The 17,262-nt window shown below is 46.4% G+C and overlaps 2 protein-coding genes across 4 annotated transcripts; both read right to left on the bottom strand.

Annotated features, from left to right (window-relative positions):
• Positions 1-259: 259 nt before the first annotated feature.
• LOC135822428 (sigma non-opioid intracellular receptor 1-like) lies at positions 260-3,633 on the bottom strand. Its single transcript, XM_065335197.1, has 3 exons — positions 3,316-3,633; positions 1,188-1,394; positions 260-956 (listed from the first exon to the last, which is right to left on the bottom strand). Exons 1-3 carry the CDS (start codon positions 3,449-3,451, stop codon positions 625-627), a joined length of 675 nt encoding a protein of 224 aa, XP_065191269.1. The 5' UTR covers positions 3,452-3,633; the 3' UTR covers positions 260-624.
• Positions 3,634-4,360: 727 nt separating this feature from the next.
• LOC135822427 (splicing regulator ARVCF-like) lies at positions 4,361-16,946 on the bottom strand. Of its 3 annotated transcripts, XM_065335195.1 has the most exons (18): positions 16,645-16,946; positions 16,380-16,509; positions 15,821-15,945; positions 14,016-14,162; positions 13,117-13,161; positions 12,163-12,308; positions 11,021-11,551; positions 10,242-10,506; positions 9,619-9,739; positions 9,237-9,305; positions 8,845-8,892; positions 8,249-8,536; positions 7,476-7,689; positions 6,929-7,167; positions 6,506-6,656; positions 6,072-6,204; positions 5,631-5,721; positions 4,361-5,334 (listed from the first exon to the last, which is right to left on the bottom strand). In XM_065335195.1, exons 3-18 carry the CDS (start codon positions 15,835-15,837, stop codon positions 4,669-4,671), a joined length of 3,171 nt encoding a protein of 1,056 aa, XP_065191267.1. In that variant the 5' UTR covers positions 15,838-15,945; positions 16,380-16,509; positions 16,645-16,946; the 3' UTR covers positions 4,361-4,668. The 3 variants fall into 3 exon arrangements, with proteins under 3 accessions (XP_065191267.1, XP_065191266.1, XP_065191265.1); XM_065335194.1 differs by lacking the exon at positions 16,380-16,509; XM_065335193.1 differs by lacking the exons at positions 16,380-16,509; positions 16,645-16,946 and having other exon boundaries at positions 15,821-16,287.
• Between the last annotated feature and the right edge of the window lie 316 nt (positions 16,947-17,262).

The raw sequence follows: 17,262 nt of genomic DNA, 5'->3' as shown, positions 1-17,262 counted from the left end.
AGGGGCCAATCAGAGTTAAAATATATGTACTCGTGACAGTTATCAGTTCACACGGCGGGCAAAAGCACACTAGCAGGTCTCTTCCTCCCTTCTCGAATCAAAAGCACACTAGCAGATCTCTTCCTCCCTTCTCGAATCTGGAAGACTGCGGTACTGTCTGAATCAAAGTGGAAGCAGAAATTCAGAGCTTTAGATACGGTACAGTGGATATTGCACACACCGATCTTGCATGTACCAACAGACAGGGTACGTTTTAAGATCATTTTTGCTGCCCTAGTCTTTTACTTCGAAGACGGGCTAAGCAACATCGAATTGTGATTTTTAATCTCCCGAAGGAGTGTCATCATATTCTACCGTATCTCCCAAAATAATATCCCAAAAAAGGCACTCCAAAGATGACTGCTATGATCGTTACTTCCATTCGCCAATTGTCATTAATACGTACGTGTAGTCCATTTCAAAACTAAACTAAAATAAATCCATTTCTACCGGCGTAGACAAATTAATCATTTCTCTTTTAAAAGAGATATACTGGATCCTGATGCACTTGTGCACAATATGTTATTGTACTGGCCTCAGTACCAACACTACTTGCGCACAACAAGTACATCAATACCAATAGTCCTACATAGCCGGATATCCAAACAGATTTAGCAGGGATGTGTTCAGTTTGAGCCAGAGGCCCAGACCGTACTGGTGCAGCAGGACACCCATGTTCCAGAAGTCGGTTGTGCTGAACACGGTGTCGGCCAGCGCAAAGCCCAGCGTACTGGGAATCAAGCCGCGCCCGTACTCCAGCATCCAGGTGTCGGCAGACCACTCCACGGCGGCAACTTCAAACATGTGATGATAGACGGTGTCGCCGGGTCCATACAGGACAGCTTTCTCCTCGCCTTCCTTCCACTGCCAAAACTTTCCACTGACGATGGTGTCCGTGATGTTGGCATAGTAACGACCTGTAAAATCAGTGGAAGCAACACAATGTAAACAGTTTTTAAAAAGCATAAATTTTCTCGTCTTCGTTCCTAAGGGAACTCACGGCGACCGTTAACATCCGGAAAAACATGTATAAGGCTCTGCTGAAAACAATTTAGTATCTTTACTTGATGATTGTGCTGCTGAGTTTCTGGCAGTGTACAAGAACCAGTAGTGAAAGTTGTTCATGGCACACTGGCATACAAACCTACCGGAGTTCCCTGACGTGTTGACAGCTGTTCCAAACAGGATGACGTACTCGGTGAGGGAGGCGTGCAGTAGCTTCATGGCACCCATCCAGCCACCGCAATTCACGAACACCCATCTCATCTGCTCTTTGGGCAGGATGTGGCCGGGATGGCGACGACGCATCTCATCGATTATGAAATCAAACGACTCTGGTCCGTTGTGTCCATTTTCTGAAAAGGAAGCAGTAATTTGAAAATCCCCAATATAACATGTACTGTAAAAGCAGACATTTTTCGATGGAGTAATTTTTTCGATATTCTCCAAAACCAGCGGTTCGGTGGAGGGAAATTGTCGGTAAACCCGTGTTCCAGGTAAGTGTACTAGTACTAGTACCGATATTTTCGGTGCGTTGTATTTCAGGTAAAAATTGTTGGCACCGAAAATAAAACACCACCTAAAATTTCTGATTTTACAGTAATTGCTGGATCCCGGTTCATTAAACTAATCAGATAACCTGATGCATTTAAGTCCATATCCTTAGCAGCTTAGTTGGACATCAGTTCAGTTCGGGTCGCTGAGTCGAATGGTCTTTGTCCGAGGAGGCTGCGGCCTATGGTTCGTCAGATACGCCCAATCGAACATGTGCGAATTTGAGCCATCACCCAGATCCAGGTGATGACGTCACAGCGTGCAGCCAGGTAGCCACACCATCTAGTCGTGTACAAAATGGCCATATTCGGAGCGCGTTCGATTGGGGAACCGTTTGTCGCAGCTTCTTCGGACCAAGACCATTCGATTCAGTGTTACAAACACTACGTACCCTGTGATTTTCAGCTCGCTAAACCTCGAGGTTATACCGTATTTTAGCCGTTTCCGAGTTGGACTTTTTCCGTCAGCATGCAATGGCCTCTAGTCTACGGCTCTAGCAATGCGCTGCGTGCATGCTAGCTGTAGTGCAGTCAACAAGCTCATCACACACAGAACTACTCCAGCACTGCCGTGCTGGGCTAGTATCTACAACAAGACTCCAGTCCAGACACAAGACTCAGAAAACTAGTCAACGCACGGACTTGTCATGTACTACACTCGCATCAGTCGTCCAGTCATGTAGTCAGAGAACGTGCGTTTCTCCTTGCCGGTGCCGGTGGTTGTGCTTTGAGAAAGAAAATTTTAGTTTTCCGCTCCAGTCCCGCCTCATTATTTTATGCTACAGCGATGAGTGCACAACCGTGACAAGTGACAAAACAGCGAACAGCTCCAGGACCTAGAACTTTCAGATTCCATAGCGCTGCGAGCGAAGAGTCGTGCCCGTGGTTCAAAGAGCCTGCAGTGTTCTCCAATTGAGTAGTCCGAAATATGCCAAGTTCGCACCAAAACATCACCATGTGGCAGGCTACTGGAGTCTAAGTGAATCGGTATGGAACAACATTTAGAGCACTCGCATCACTCTTCTCCATTTTGGCGACCCTGCTCTCCAGCGATCTGATAATTATATCAGCCTCGTCTGCAATAGCTGCTGTTTCTTCATCAGTCGGAAACTCAGAGCGCTCACTCTTGACCGGCCCGCGCGGCCATTTATTCAGCTGAATACCGAGGTTCTCAGCCCCAGACCAAACTCATGAAGGTCAGCCATGGCTGCATCCTCACTCTCACAAGGAGTTAGGTCTTCGGGGTCGCTTGCACCAGCTAATATCAGTCGCCAAATCATTTGAAATAGCACTGACACTATTGCTTTCACGCACTCCTTTTGACCTAGCTGCACGCTATGACGTTGCGGAGGGTGTGGCGCGGCCGCATGACGTCATGGCGCAGCCCCCGAAACTCAGTTTTTCAAACGGAAATATCTCGAGAACGCTTTGTCGGAGACACGTGGGACCAACACCATTCGACTCAGCGGCCGAAACTCTACCGACCCTGAAATTTAAATTTTTCACCGGACTTCCCCTTTAACCCCCTATCATCAGACACACCCCGTGGAATTTAATTTCATTCGTGACGAATTCAGTGAAATAACGTCACTGACGGACTTTCAAATACATGTACACAATTGTGCAATGCTCTCGACATATAAAATCAAAACGACAAAAGCAAACAATAAACCATCGCAAATGCGATAAAAATTTAAAAGGAGACATCGGGACTGAAACGTACCTAGTGCGTTTCTTGCAACGCTAGCGACTTCGTCTGCAGTGAAGACATAGGATTTATCCAGCAGCCATCGATGGATACTAACAACAACTACTGGCAGCACAAATAGCACTGTTACAACAGCTCTCCACCGTTTCATTATCACTACCGGTACTACTACTAACACTAGTTCTCGGCCAGGGGTAACGGGCAAAGATGATCACGTCGACCTGCAAGTATCGGGGTAGAGTAAAAAAATAGTGTAAGTTACTTTTCAAAGTGTCAGGGGAGATTGACTGACTGTTGAAAATACCGCACTTCGCCTATGCCTATGGGCCAGTATGGCTCAAAGTATGACACTATGAGCTATGGTCTGGACGTAGATCTACGTACCTTCTGCTACATGACAAACTACAACAAGACTTACATGTAGTAGCGACGCAAAAGTCGTGTCGTTTACATGGTTTTAATATAAAAAAATTATCTCAACTAACTAACCACATTGTACATGTACGTCACTATGGTCACATAGGCCTAGCCTGTCCACAAAAAATTTAATGTTTTCAGTAAAACCTGTGAAGGTGAGCACTCGGATAAGGCGAACACCTGTCCAGACCACTGCAACAACTGAACAAGGACCGAGGGATGCTACACGTAGATCTACATGTATGTTCAGTCAAATGACCGCCAGGTAATAGAGACCACATTTTGAAGGTCCCTTGAGCGGTCGTCTTACACAGGTTTCACTGTATTTTTGAATTTTGGTACATGCACAACCAGAATTGAATTTTGCCTACTTTCATAGCCTGATAAAGTGACTGATTTTCCTTGCATTTGGGGTGAAATTTTAATTTTCTGACAAAACTTGGGACTTATTCTTTAGAGGAAGAAGGAGAGGGAGAGGGAGAGAGAGAAAGAGAGAGGGGGGGGGGGGGGAGGGGGAGAGAGAGATTGGTGCTTGCCATATTTTAATTGCGACGCCTCTTGTTTCTAAGTGCTCAACCCAATAAGCATGGCAAGGACGGTGCTTACCGTATGATCTCCTCTACCTAGCCGCCTTATAAGGCTATTTAACCAGTGAAGGAAAATACTGCTCTTACAGTGATCTCATTCTGTCATTTCTAGAAAATTACTTTAATTAGAAATAAGTTTTCAAAGAACACAAAATTATTACAAGTCAATATCCATGATGCAAAGACAACAGTCGTTTTTTTTTGTAAACTCATCTAAGGGATCATCTCATCTGTGAGCACCAGCCCTTATATATTACACTAGATCTCTAATTCGAAATATTATCTCAACGGAATCAAGCAAAATGCTAGGAAATAGAAAACAAAAATAGAGAAACGAGCTTCAAGAGCATTCAGAGTGTACTTGCTACACCCATGAATTATCATCCACTTCACTAAGTTGTCGAACGACATTATCTGCTTGGTTGTTGAGCGTTTGAAGATGCATATCCACGACTGCCGGCTGATTGTGACCCGCTTGCCTCATGCCTGTGTCACCTTGCGGTCGGCTCAGGGTGCGCACTGCTTCCTTGGGCCTGGTGCTCTCCTGGCGGTGCACAATATTTGCCGGAGCGCTGGCCAACTCAGATGCTTGCCGCTGAACGGGCGGGGGCTGAGTAAGCCCATCCGGAGTGGCCGCTTGCCGAGCAGGAGCTGCGTAGCGAGAATTCTGTCGCGCCGGTGCATTTGCTCGTGACGCGGGCTGCCTTGCGGGGCCAGGGTCTGCTCGTGAAGCTTGTCTACTTAGTGCAGCTATGTTCGCTTGATTTCTAGCTTGTGGCAGGTCCGCTGGCACCACCGCTGTAGCCTCGGCATTGGTCTGGGCTGCTGTTGCTGCCCTGTTGTTCAAGCCCTCTGCCGCATTGGCCCCGGTGCTAACGTTGGCACGACTATCTGACATTGAATGCAGCGTGGCAGTGTCTCCAGAGTATTCAGCACGGCCGCGTGTACTGCTTACGAAATAGTCGTAGCTCCATCCCTCTTGCTTCAAGACAATACGATTCTCCTTGGAGTTGCTCAAGATGAGACAAGTCTAAACAGACAGCAGAAGTAACAGAACCCAATACACACAGTTACCGACCCTTGCACTCCTTTCACCTTGCACATCCATAGCAATAGCAAATACCGGTCTACTTGCAGAATCATGCGACAAAATAGAATAGCTCCTTCTTGTTCACTGCATGCACGTATGACCTACTTTGAACACTGAAGGATATATCGGCACAATATGTCAACAGTAGAGGGAAACACTTATGATCTGCTATGCCCGCAACTTCAAAGACATTTAAATCTCGACATCCATAGCATGTGTTCAAGCATACAACCTACCCTGTTGGCAATCTGACTAAGCTTCTCCGTTGCATCCCTGGCCTTTGCAAGCTCCACAATAATTGGAATACCATTTGCCTCTGTCAGCAACCTGCGCAACAAGCACACCAATCCCGAAGGGTCCATATCAATATGACAGTTTTGTAATGCATACATGTACGGCAGGCATGAACAGGACTGCAAAGAAAGTGTGTACTAATTTCCAAAGGACACGTAAATGACTACTCGAATCAATATGCCCCTGTATACAACTACCACCTAAAAATCGAACAGCAACAAGCCTGCTCTTCAGAAACTTCACTGGCAACTTTCGAGCAGTGGAAATCCTTTCTCTCATATGTAAGGAGTTTGCCAACAGAAGCAAGATCATGTTGGTGCAAGAAGAAGCGGCGGCTGGGCTACAAACAAGCAATATTGGGCTAACAAGCGATTGCTACTCACTTCGCATTGGGTAGGTCCTTGGTGACTAGCTCCTGGATGCAGCAGAGAACAGCGGCAACCGTAGCCTCAGACATATTCTCATTACCCGGCTCTCCAGGAAGACGCCACACTAGGTCTCGCATTGCAAACTTGCCTGAGAGGAACAGGAAACACCAAGCATAGGACGCAAACTCTCAGCATGGACATATCTTCCTTTACTCTGCTATCAAGAGAACCAGACAGCGAGTCTAAAACGCAAATTTGGTGTACCAGGTGCTGGATTGACCGCCCCCCCCCCCCCCATACACACTAGTATAACGTCCCGGGGAATTAATCATGCGGTCAGTGTCTCAGTAGGGGATCCAAGATAGGAAATGGCTAGAGATGGACTTATGCTGTGGCTTGTATGAAACGTCAATGCAATCTGACCATCAGGATTGTCGAGTATGTCTTACCAATAAGTTCACGATTCCTAGGATCAACAGCCAGATTCCTCAATGCAGTGGCTGCCGTGCGCACGACTGCATCGCTTGGAATCGTCAGCAGCTCCGACAATATCGGCAGTCCCCTCTCCTTTCTGACAGCATTTCTGACGAAAACTGACCACTGAGAGGAAACACCGAGACAAAAGGGAACGAAAACAGATTCTATAATACACTGCATTCAAGTGTCAGTCAGCGCGATCTCCAACATTGGGAGCAACCACCTTCCACTCCAGTGGCTTATTCGAATTCAAGGCAGCTGATAGAACAATCTTACAAAAAGCGACTCGTATGTCTGCTATCTCCACGGTGTTATTATTCATTGAGGTAGTAGGAGTGCCAACACCTTGGTAGTATGACAAGAACTCAAAAAGCCTATGACCAACAACCACTCACCTTCCAGTTGCATGCCGTCAGATTCTGGATAGCGCCGGCAGCAGCCTCCAGTGTCTCCGGGTTGGATGCCTCCGCAGCCAGTGCAACATAGGGCTGGACTGCCTCTGGCTGGAACAGTTGTACAATGCCACTGATAGCTTTGGTTCGCGTTGGAAACGGCGGACAGTCGTCATTCCATGGCAGTGGTTCATCAACAATCACATCAGTATCCAAAGACTGAGGTCTGCCTGTCTGTTTCTCTGTAGTCAAACATAGCGTTGAAAAGCATAAGAAATTAGCGATACGATTTTCCGAGCCTCTGCCATAGTTTGATGGTGAGCAGTAGTATACCAAGTGAAAAGTGTTGTTCGCATTACAATGTATAGCACAGTTTCAGTGCTGTTCAAGGCATACATTGCTCACCAGACAACATATACGTCAAGTACAGTCAAGTACAAGTTCACCTCATGTGCGCGCACACAGCCATGGACACAGACACAAAGTGTTCCCAGAAAACATCACCAATGCAGAGGGTGATTAATATCCTATTATACAAAGCCAGTCTTACTGGATGAACGCCGACGGAAGCTGAATGACTTCTTGCTCTCCTTCTTGGCCAGCCTCTTCGAAAATATCTCATAGTCGGCTCTTTCCTTGACAATCCTCTTCTCCCAGTTACTAGTCTGCATGGCCTCCTCCGCATACGTACTGTGCTGATCGTCAACCTCAGTCTCCATACGAAACGACAGGTTCCTCAATACACACATTGAGTTCTCCACCGACTAAACACAGCGCAACACACAAACGCAACAATTAACGCAAAGAAGAGACGCCATTAGCTAAGCATGAAGGTGGAAATGTGGCTAATGAGTTAACATTGGTCAAAGTCCGGAGTGCAAAAGCATTGGACTCGGACGGAGAGCCAAGGATAAATTTGTAGAAAAGATAAAGGACCAAGACACTGATTGTTTAGTAACTGGTGGTGTTAGTGGACAATATAGCGTAACTTGTAGTTTCTTGGTCCTTTTTTCTTTTCTGCAAAAGCATTGTTCATGTTAACATAATTATACTAGCTTGCTGAGTGGTTTCAGATCGTTGCCATGTGACTGAATTTGTGTAGAGAGTGATCATGTCATGTGGAACGAACCCGGCAACATGGCCACCGACATCCGATCGATACAAGGGGTGACTAGAGGTGGAACAGATACGGCTGTCCTGTATGGTCATGTGATAGGTGTGAAACCACTCTATGGATCAATTGCTCAATGGCAGGATCATCACAGTTTAACCGAGCTTAGTGCTCCAGCGTGCAACACATGGAAGAGGAAAGCGTTCACACACCTTGTTGTCCACTTCATTGTTACCAACGGCTGCTCGTAACATTCTCAGGAGCGCGTCCACCAAGCCCTCGGTGCTCCTCAAAACGTCCCGCGCGTCCGGTCCGGCCGACGAGAGATTGCGCAGTATGCCGGTTGCATTGCGCAACACCGATGTCCAGAGGATCTGCGCAAGCACATCGTTGTTGTCTTCATTGTCCTCATCCCCAGACGGATCCCAGCCCGACGCGGGTACAATCACTGATCGCACCAGCTCGGTAGTGCTCTGGCTAAGAATGTGCTTCTTCAGCTCCTGCATAAACACAAGTGTAGTCGTAATACCATTATCAGCAAAAGACTGGTTAAGATCTGCTCTGTTTCCTACGTTACCAAGACAAAGAGAATCGTCTTATTTATCGGCTAGATGAAAGTTACTTTAGCTCTAGCAAGAAGATGATATCCAAGGTGGATGAGGAATGTCGCTAGGAGCTCCATCAAACAGACACCCTACCTCTACGAATTTGAACAATGTATTTCTGCAATACAAGAAAGAGCCTAGATGTTTGGCAAATGTTGTGCGAAAAAGGATAGATAAGATATGCAGAAGCTAGATGGTCTTACTTCACAAGAAGATAGATTCCACAGCACTCCAGTCACCAGCTCTTGTACCTTTATAGGATACAGGAAACACACAAAACCTAGTGTCAGTTGGAAGCTATAGTAGGGACAAGTTATTCCAGGCAAAGACTTAAATTGCCGAGCTACGCCAATGGCATGTGATATCCCAAAGTGGCGTAGTACATGCGTGTGGCGTATCCAGGGTTCAGCGCCCATATTCCTTATACGTGCTTGTGTGTGCATACCATGTACGCCGCATACACCATATGCAAAGTGATTGTCGTGTGAGTGGATTTTTACGTACCCCACCAGGGGGCCAACATAGCAAGTGTCTATTTTCCGAAGTGCTCTTGTGCTACTAAACATACAGTGCCAGGTATTACCGGCGTACTCACATCTTCAGACCTTGCATTGCGCAACAGCCGCACTAGGACCTCTACGCCTCCTGCTTCACAAACGGCATACTGCGGGCAAAGGGGAGACAGAAAACAAACTTACACTCAAATATTTTCCTGAAGCCAAAGAAAAACGCCCCCTCCTGCATATCCACACGCAATCCTATTGTGGGAATTCGTAAACAACTTCAACTATGGATTCTGGACATTCTATCATGACCATAGTAAATTTTACAAAAGATACGAATATCCATTATCCATGTTACCGCCGGTTTTCAGTCCTTTCAAGGAGCATTCTAATATTTCACCACATTCACAGCTTGTTCAAAAAGCATAGATCACACTATAAAAGATTGCGCCCTCACAACCAGGTGATTTATACCTTGTTAGGGACGCTGTGAGGACCGTATGACATGTTTCTTAGCACACCCACGGCAGCGTGCTGCACCATTTCATCTCTCTGCAAAATGAGACCGACCAAGGCTGGTATGGCACCAAGATCCCTACAAGGAAGAACACACACACACACACACATATACACTAAATGGTCAATCGCTGGCATGTCGCTGGTGGATATTTGCAATTTGAAGCAGCAGCAGCAACAGCAGCATGAGAGGCAGCAGCAACAGCAACAGGAGCAACAGGAGCAAAAGCAGAAGTAACAGGACAAGCGGCAAGAACGAAAGCAGCAACAAAGGCAGCAGCAGCAGCAACACCTGCAACTGGAGCAGCAGCAGCAGCAAGAACAACAACAGCAAGGGCAGCAGCAGTAGAAGACTAGATAGTGCACAAGGTGGTTACTTGGTCAACTGAAAGTTGGATTGAAACAAACCTCCAGTTTAGATCTACGGTCTCCATAAACTGACAATGATACGGTACTTCTTTGATGTTTCTAGTAAACATCAAAATTTAAAAAAAAAACCTTGCATTGCTACCATATCAATTCTCCCAATGGGAGGGAGTCAGCCTTCGTCCTATGCTGTGATGTTCTGCTTTGCTCCTCACCTCAGTTGAGTTTTGACATGGTCATTGTTATACGATGCATGCTGAAGATACCCAGCGGCGTTGGCAACCACCATCGTATCGCGGCTGTTCAGGAATCCCACCACGTCGTGCAGCGATAGCTGATGCGCTGGCGACCGGCCTGGCTGCGGCTGCTGCTGCTGCCTAGAGGAGTGCGACTGCGATTGATGCGATTGCTGGGAGTGCGCACCTGCCCGAGAGCTCTGCGCCGACTCGTTTCTTGCCGGCTGATAATCCTGCCCGTCCTCTGCAAAACAAGAATGAATATAAGCATGCACATGCATGTTCATGTACTGTTGTGGACAGGGACACTGGCCTTGCAACGGCGAGCACTGCTGGTCCTTTTTTACAGTGTGCACATGAACTACAGTGCATGTATGAGGTAAATGCAGAAAGGGCGCCGGCCGCGGTCATCCCATCGGATTTCAATGTCCACAACAGTAGCTCTGCATTGTCAAGCAATGCGCAGACCTAAGCATGAAGAGGTGATTGGGCCCACATTGTTTAAGCAATAGAAAGCTTTACAGCATGGAAAACTACCCACAAAAGTAAAACGTAATCAAGTATGGCGTACAATGCCCGTAAAAGGCAGAGCTTTCCACATTGTTTCCCCCTCCTTGATCCACTCCACCCTATGTTCAGGCTACCTGTTTTGCACCTCCAGCATTTTGACGAACACTTCAAACATGCTACAACGCAAGTTTACGTGTTGATTCCCTACAGGAATGGTGGGGATGGGTTGGATATACATGTCAGCTCACCTGATGGGGTTTCCGAATGGTCCATGGCCTGGGCAGCAATGGCCTGTCGCGAGTGGCTGTTCATTCCCCTGATCGCTAGTGCTACCTCCTGTTCCTGAGATTCCTGCCGTTTAACTGGGTGTCGGGCCCGCGATTGATGTTGCGCTGAGGCACCATCTGGCTGCTCATTGTACCGGGACGGAATGCTTGAAATATTCTGATAGCTGCCATCGTCTGTCCGATTTCCCCGGGCCAGGCTATTGTACTGGCCAAGGTGTTGATTGGCGAGACTGGCAGGTAGCGCAGCTTCGTCACTGTACCAGGACGGCGGTGACCTCAGTGGCGATATCGTGCTGTCCTTTCCCACACCGGGATTGACTGCTGCAGCCGCACCATAGCCGCGAGGGTCGGCTTCCGACTCGGGAATAGGGTCAATGGACGATGCACGGCGTGGCAGTGTGCTCTCCCCATCGCCGCCACGTCGCATGCTGTCATTGCTGCCGTACCGACCCCTGGTTTGGCTTCCTCCAGTCAACACACTGAGTCTCAGGTCTAAATGCACGCATAGGAACAGCAAGACAAATACTTCAGATACGATTGTAAAGAACAGAAACCATCACCCTGTGCTGTTGTGATAGGAAATGCATGTGCACTGAGTACACCTTCCACCATGCCTTGCCGACTAGCACCATGATATTCCGACACTATGCTTAGGTTGCTGGCCTGGGAGAAGGATGATCTATTCACTCCCTGATTCATGTGAAAGCGCAAATGCCATTCTATAATTATTATCTTACTTTGAATACTAGGAACAGGACCATGCTAATACAAGTACAATGTAACGACAAGTACCATCAGGTAGAGAGGACCATGGAGGTGTCCACCCAAGATGGCCGTCACCTTTTTCCAGAGCAAGTTGTCCAATACCCGGCAGGTACAACCTGCTCTTGTACATTAGTGAGTATGACGTTACACATGACCTTCCCTGCAGAGCAGGCACCAGCATGGGTACGGTTGTAGTGGACCTGCAACGCAAAACCTGATGGCGGGAAAAGTGACGTATATGTCCCTTTATCGGCCCCCAGTCCATAAAACACATAAACGCGGGGAATATTGCATAACAGAGTTCAGTCTTGTTCCAGTGTTCCATAGCATGTGCATACCTTTGGGAGTACCACCAGAGAGCCTGAATTCTCTCTCCATGTCTCTACTCTCACGCCGCATTGAGTAGTGGCTGCCAAGAGTGGAAGTGGCATCTTCAAACGTTTCGCTGAGCAGCGTAGCATCGAAATCTGCCGGTGTTTCATGTCTTCAGGGAACACAAAGAGAACAGTTGAGAACGCATTACAGCCATTAGCCATTCGTCTTCTTGGCAGGATTTTCACTTGAAAGTCATTAAACCTTCCCCACTGAATACGTAGCATATAGCAAGAGCAAGACCTTAGCTAGTGTTAGAAGAGAATACCAAAGAAGCCCACAAAGAGCCTGCTATACACTGTGTAGAAAGGAAGATCCCATAACAGCAGTACAGAGAATAACCCATCACAGCAGTACAGAGAATAACCCATCACAGCAGTACAGAGAATATCCCATCACAGCAGTACAGAGAATACTGTATAGCAGGAAATTTTCGGACGGAATTTATTTTCGTACGATTTCGTACACGCCCTCTTTTGTACTAAAATTAATTCCGTACTAAAATTTGTTCCTGTGAAGTTATGTACACTATACATGCGTACCGCAAGCAAACAAGTGCATTTAGCATGCACCACTGGACGAAAATAAAATCCGTACGAAATGTCGAAATTCGGCTTTGTCCGAAAATATTTCCGTCCGAAAATTTCCTGCTATACAGTATCCCATCACAGCAGTACTGAGAAGCTCTAGATATACAAAGAAGTTGACACTTGACATGTGTCCATGACTGACCCAAGACAATACACTATTGGTTGGCTGGGAATGCCCGGTTGCTTGGTTTCAAATTCAAGCATACTGTTATGGGTATATCGGGACACACCACTGCGTTCCACACATAGTTGAGGATCGCTTGGGAGAAAGTCATGGTTTCTACCCTCAGTCTCGTTGCAAACACAATGCTACTTGGACTCGGATCCTACCTGACAGGAGCACCATCTCCACTTTGCCGAGCTTGCATCGTCTTACTGTACACGGAGCAGGCACACAAGCACAGCACAACACCTTCCGTCACAACCTAGAATGTTCTGCTTCCTACCCAGCAGCTGCAGCTCAATTGGGCTGGGAGTAAACATACAAATAGTTGCCTGGTACTAATGGAAGATCACCTTGCAGCACTGAGTACCACTAATATAGTTTTAGTCTTGAACTCTTGATGTTCATGTGCAGGGGGAAAACTGAGCTGCTTAACAACACCAATGACCCTGGAATACATGAAAGAGAAAATAATCTAGAACAATGAATTCAGTACAGCAGAGAGGAATAGCGCAAAGAGGAGTGGCCAGAAACAACACTAAAAGGTGTAATCCCGTACAATACAGAAGGAATGACAAAGTGAGAATAAACCTAACAATCATGTAGCATGGTGTGCCCACAAACGACAGACAATGGACATAACTAACAAGTTGTTCACAATCTACCTAGCAGCTATTTAGCTATGTGAAGTGTGTGTCCACTATTCGCCTTATGTTGTCGCAATGCGTTAGATGCTTGTTAGGTTTCATCACCATTGCACCTTTTTGCCATTCCTTCTATGTGTATGAGGTCACGCACATTGGTGTTATACTCTTCTTTGGGCTATTCTATCACCTCTCGGCAGTACTAAATACACATTCCTTGATCATTTTTCTCTTTCCTGTATTCCACCTGATGAGAAACCATGAAAAATATTGAGGCAATATTTTCGAAAATGTTGCTTGCGAACAGCCTGAGGTTTGTGCTCTCTCTCAGTATGATTAAAGTCCCTGGCCTTGGAGGCATTTTATACTGAGGTATCACTGTAGAAAGTACATCAAGGTACATGTTACTAGTATGTACGTACATGTATCTATCAACAAGATGTGATCCAGTCATCTTGTAATCACCAGTGTCGCTATCATCATCATCCTCGTCCTCATCCTCATCATCACCAGCAATGATCATGCTGTCGACCGGCGGACGGCCCCAATGGCTGCTGCCTGGATCGTATCTGAAACAGCAATGGGAAAGCAAACAACAACAGCAGACCTTGAACTGGTAAGATGTCATGAGCACATCACACCTTGTTATATCCGGGGCTGTGGTGTTTCGTAAACTTGCACAGGTACAGGTGGTTCGTTTTCCTACAAACATTGTTAGATATAAGACTTCGGATCGTGAGCCAATTTGATAATGAGAAAAAAGGAGAAGGCGTTGCGTTGGTGGACAGTTAGTCATAACTCATAACATTGTGTCCTTCTCCTTTTTTTACCATAGTTATAAGACATTAAAATCTTAGATGCCCATGTCACACACAAACATGTTATTGTTATCACAGTGTACACTCTATTCACTAGACATATGTTCATATCAGCTTTGCATACAGAGTCTGTCTTGCCTACAGCAGTACAGGCAGTACACCACAGTCAGTCATTGGCCCAAGGGCTTATCCATGTTCTGATGCATTCTAGTCCTAGTCATAGCAGTAGTACTAGCAGTAGCTTCCCTGCCAGAGCAGCAGCAGCAGTACCGAGCACTGAGTATGTACAGTGTGTATGGTAACAGTATGGCATGATGCACTTGACTGGTTTGGGCTACTAGTACTGAGTACTAGTATCTCATGCATGCAGCATGCACACTTAGTCTTGCTTAGTGACAATGACTTCATGTCGAAGAGAGTCAGCTGATGGCACCAAAAACATGTGTATTCCAGGATGGTTCAGCAACTTCCCCAGGAAGTGCGCCATCTACTTTACAAACTGTGACTGAGAATATTACTGTCACAAACCCATCCCCATCCATGAAACTTGATCAGGCTGCATGGTTGGATGTAGTAATAGAATAGTATCTAGGAATACACAACCGAAAATGATGATCGTATTGTAGCTGAAGGAAAGGTGTGGGTCCCAAAATATGGCCATTGATAAACATTGGTACAAATACATTATTCGAGGGATTAGGGAATTACACTATCTCATTTCCATTGCACGTTCCAGGTCAGGCTTAATCCTACCTAGAATTGATTCCCGGAATATTCCAACCCTTTCCTGGGAGAGAACTTCTTGCCCATTTTGCTCATTTTAGTGAAGAGTACAGTTATTGAGAGTGTTTTCCACCTCGGGGTACCATTTAAGTACATACCAATCTACTCTTCATTTCACATTCATCTTGTCATTGGCAGTCGTTTGACGAGCCAGGAAATATTGAAATAAATACAAAATACAAATCCAAGATGATATTGACAAATTATTTTTAAAAGCACATCGAGCAAGCAAGCCTTCAGCCTACACAAATCATAAGTGGCTTGAACAGTGCTTAGCAATCAGCAATACCCATCCGTCCCGTCACCCCACTGTTGACCAATATGAATGAAGATGTCCACCTCTTCTGTGCTCCCTACGGAATGGACAGTGACTAGATTTCGGTCATTTGCGATCAGGAGGGGGAAACAGGAAATAGATGATTGCCCATACTTCCTATCACAAAATAATTGAGAATGCAAGTGATCAGTACAATGTCATGGTCTTCTTTTTTCCTGACACTAAATTTGGAACTACTAGTACTAAACGTACACTGCTGACAAACAGTGGAGTTACTTTGCAAGGCACATTATTGCGAAATGTACATGTCCATGGTATGAAATGATTTCATTGCAGCACGAAGTCTTACCGTGCTGTTGCCATCATTTCGGCATCAACCTTGCCTCCTTTCCGCAGCGCATGGAACGCTGGCAGCGACGACTCCGACACAATTACTGGCACTGCAACAGCTCCGGCAACAAACCTTTGCGGACGCTGTTCAGGAAGCATGGTACACATAGCAGCAGTAACAGAAACGGAAATCCTTTACCGCTTGCTAACACACCAGTACGTAGGTACTACTAGGTCTACGATGCACCTGCAAGAACCTCTCATATCATCAGCGACAGCCGAAGAAAACTGTCACATACATCTCGCTTCAATACAGGTGTAAGCAAAGTTATTTGCCAACTGTCGTTTTTCTAGATCTTCCCCTGTCCTTAGCCATCTAGACCTCAGAACGAGCACCGTCGGCCATCGAAAGTGGTCGCCGGTTTCTGCAAATACATGAACAAGCCTCTCACACACAGACACCATGCTCTGGCCATGGCTCTGGGTGAATTGTTGGAAAACCTCTACAGAAGAGGATTAGAAAAACTACAGGCATGCCCGATCAAGCACAGACACTGCACCGGGACACGCTCACTCACACCGAAGATCAGTGACTTGATGGCAATCGCGTAGCGCTGCCTGTACTCTCTGGCGTTGATCGCGGTGCGCTCTCAGTAATTGCAGCGCAAACAAAGAACAGCAGCCGGACGTACCGCCAGGAAAGATTCACTAAAGCACAAAGAATCGTGTCGAGGGCACCAAGTTTGCGAGATGAAAATAGTACGCCTTCCGGTCTCTGTGCATGTGTTGCAAGGTAAACTTCTTTCAAGGGCGCGAAACGGCTCGTTCTCAGTGCCTTCTTACCGATTTCAGGTGTCCATCGTGTTCCAACAAACGTCACCAACGAAATACGTGAACCCTTCGGCCGACGTCAGCTCCAACTTTACATGTATCAAACTAGGAACTGTGGCTCTAAAAGAAAAAAACGGTTGCGCTACACAGAAGAAGTGGAACACTCGGTACGGAAATCATTGGGATCTCAACTCGATGTTACACAAGTCCACTCCGTACTGCCTCTGCTGGCTCTGGCCCCATGTGTTGAAATGCAAAGAATGTAATCTAAAAAGAACGATAATGGCCATACAACAGCATTTTTCTCTCTGATCTGGGTACGGGTGGCAACACAGCGATAACTGCTTTCCAGTGACAGTGCCCTTCGGCACCCACTACATTGTAGTGCACTGTGCTACATAGTAACATTAGGGGTCGCACTTGGTATCATGATCAGCTCTCGACATCGCGGCCATCTTGCTTTTGACTGCATGCGCGACGCGTGCTCTTTTGGATCACGTGTGTGGTTCTCAATGCATTGTTTGCATACAAAACTGTACAAGCGCTACAAAGCTAGCTAGTACTAGTAGTAGTGCTAGGTATGATCAAGACCTGCAGATTTTTGTGAACAGAGTTTCTTCTTCACTGATA

The sequence above is a fragment of the Sycon ciliatum genome, chromosome 8 (genome assembly GCF_964019385.1).
Source record: "Sycon ciliatum chromosome 8, ocSycCili1.1, whole genome shotgun sequence".
Taxonomy (NCBI): domain Eukaryota; kingdom Metazoa; phylum Porifera; class Calcarea; order Leucosolenida; family Sycettidae; genus Sycon; species Sycon ciliatum.
This window is presented reverse-complemented; position numbering and strand designations above follow the sequence as displayed.

Excerpts from the sequence above, each read along its gene's own strand:
- LOC135822428 (XM_065335197.1), bottom strand. The coding sequence starts at position 3,451 with ATGAAACGGTGGAGAGCTGTTGTAACAGTGCTATTTGTGCTGCCAGTA. Across the intron at positions 1,395-3,315 it reads CGTTGCAAGAAACGCACTAG|AAAATGGACACAACGGACCA; the intron begins GTACGTTTCAGT and ends CTTCCTTTTCAG. Across the intron at positions 957-1,187 it reads CAACACGTCAGGGAACTCCG|GTCGTTACTATGCCAACATC; the intron begins GTAGGTTTGTAT and ends CTGATTTTACAG.
- LOC135822427 (XM_065335193.1), bottom strand. The coding sequence starts at position 15,969 with ATGTGTACCATGCTTCCTGAACAGCGTCCGCAAAGGTTTGTTGCCGGA. Across the intron at positions 12,309-13,116 it reads GGAGATGGTGCTCCTGTCAG|ACATGAAACACCGGCAGATT; the intron begins GTAGGATCCGAG and ends TGTTCCCTGAAG. Across the intron at positions 5,335-5,630 it reads TTAGTCAGATTGCCAACAGG|ACTTGTCTCATCTTGAGCAA; the intron begins GTAGGTTGTATG and ends CTGTCTGTTTAG.